This window comes from Lynx rufus, unplaced genomic scaffold, assembly GCF_022079265.1.
Source record: "Lynx rufus isolate CCGP_SWC_20201006 ecotype Redwood Valley unplaced genomic scaffold, mLynRuf1.p SCAF_9, whole genome shotgun sequence".
NCBI lineage: Eukaryota > Metazoa > Chordata > Mammalia > Carnivora > Felidae > Lynx > Lynx rufus.
The window spans coordinates 62,987,144-62,989,190 of NW_025814897.1; the positions used below are offsets into that span (position 1 = coordinate 62,987,144).

At 41.7% G+C, this 2,047-nt stretch overlaps 1 protein-coding gene across 1 annotated transcript; it reads left to right on the plus strand.

Moving 5' to 3' along the window:
- Positions 1-707: 707 nt before the first annotated feature.
- On the plus strand, positions 708-1,655 carry LOC124505776 (olfactory receptor 56A3-like). Its single transcript, XM_047071812.1, has one exon. It carries the CDS (start codon positions 708-710, stop codon positions 1,653-1,655), a length of 948 nt encoding a protein of 315 aa, XP_046927768.1.
- Positions 1,656-2,047: the final 392 nt, after the last annotated feature.

Sequence of the window (2,047 nt, forward strand, 5' to 3'; positions counted from 1 at the left end):
ATTGCCTAGGCTCCTTTTAAGACTCTTTCTTCCAAAAGTTAAGAATCCTACAAATATAAACATGTATAGGGGAGGGGCAGTTATTTGGCAGGACCATACCAGCCTAATTACAATCACTTTTTAGACAAAATGAAAATTATGCTACGTTACTTTCAGGGTACCATTTTAAAATATAATTAAACTCCATTTGAAAACTCAGAATGGGGGTGCCATGGACAACTAGGGACATTCACCTGAGTCCCTATTTGTGCCAGTTTCAACTACTCACCTGCACACATTGTTATGGTTAAATTATCATATAGTAGTCTATATGGCCATTAAAGAAAATCAAAACCCAAAGGAAGAAACTTGTAAGAACAAATTTAGCAACTCACTGGTCACAAAGTGGTTCTAAAGTAATTTTGTCCCTCTCTTTACTTTTGGCAAAGATACAACAATTCTATTAATAATCATCCTTGAAAGAATCAAGCATGTATAAGTAAACCATATTACCTCAGTTCTCTATACTGTTCACTGGTAAAATCATCCAAGTAGCAAGGCACAAAAGATAAACAGATGAATTCACATGGCTCTGGATAACCCGAGGCTTGTGCATTTCACCTAGGTGAAGCAAATTTTTCTAAATCCAGGTGTCTTGAGTCAGTATCCAATTTTTATCTTAATTTTACAGATCACTAAAAGAAATCTATAGAAATACATGACAAAATATGACAGTGCACCAAAATGGCACCATCTCCTCTGAGATTTCAGACTTCCGCCTGAATTGTTTTGCCAGGTCGCCTAGCTGGAAATTCTGGTTGTCCCTGCCCCTCAGCCTCCTCTTTCTTTTAGCCATGGGGGCCAATAGTGTTCTCCTGATCACCATCCGGCTGGAGGCATCTCTGCATGAGCCATTGTACTACCTGCTCAGCCTCCTCTCCCTGTTGGACATCATTGTCTGCCTCACCGTCATCCCCAAGGTGCTGGCCGTCTTTTGGTTTGACCTCAAGTCCATCAGCTTTTATGCCTGCTTCCTCCAGATGTACATCATGAACTGCTTCCTTTCCATGGAGTCCTGCACATTCATGGTCATGGCCTATGACCGCTATGTAGCCATCTGCCACCCACTGAGGTACCCATCCATCATCACTGACCAATTTGTAGCCAAGGCTGCTGTCTTTATTTTGGCCAGGAATGGCATTTTAACAGTACCTATCCCCATTCTATCATCCCGACTCCATTATTGTAGGACAAATGTCATTGAGAACTGCCTCTGCGCCAATATGTCTGTCTCCAGGCTCTCCTGTGATGATGTCACCATCAATCGCCTCTACCAGTTTGTCGTAGGATGGACCCTGCTAGGATCTGACCTCATCCTCATCTTTGTCTCCTATACCTTCATACTGCGAGCTGTGCTGAGACTCAAGGCAGAGGGTGCTGTGACCAAGGCCCTGAGCACATGTGGTTCCCACTTCATCCTTATCCTCTTCTTTAGCACCATCCTTCTGGTCTTCGTGCTCACTCTTGTGGTGAAGAAGAAAGTCTCCCCTGATGTGCCAGTCTTGCTCAACATCCTCCACCATGTCATTTTCTCAGCCCTCAACCCCATTGTGTATGGGGTGCGAACCCAGGAGATCAAGCAAGGAATCCAGAGATTACTGAAGAAAGTGTGCTAATAAGGACAATTGGATCTCGGCATTCCTCACATAAAATGAGTTTTGAATCAATAATGGGTGAGTGGGCTTAATCATATCTATGAATTGCAATCTCAAAATGGGTAACTTGAATATTGTGTCTTCTTTAAAAACTTAAGCTTCACTGTTAAGTTTCCCTTTTCTCACTTCTTTAGGAATATCTTTTGCCCCTTTTGCCTTTTCCCATACATATTATCCTATATTGACAAAATACTGAGATTCCTTGGGGGAGGTTCCAAAATGAGAAATTTATGTTCCTGAATATACAGCTGTTATTATGTCATGCCTTTACATTCTTAAATACACAACTGTGGCTATTTGGGGGTAGAGTTGTGTAACATGTAATGGATTCTTACTTTTATTTCTACAGAAGG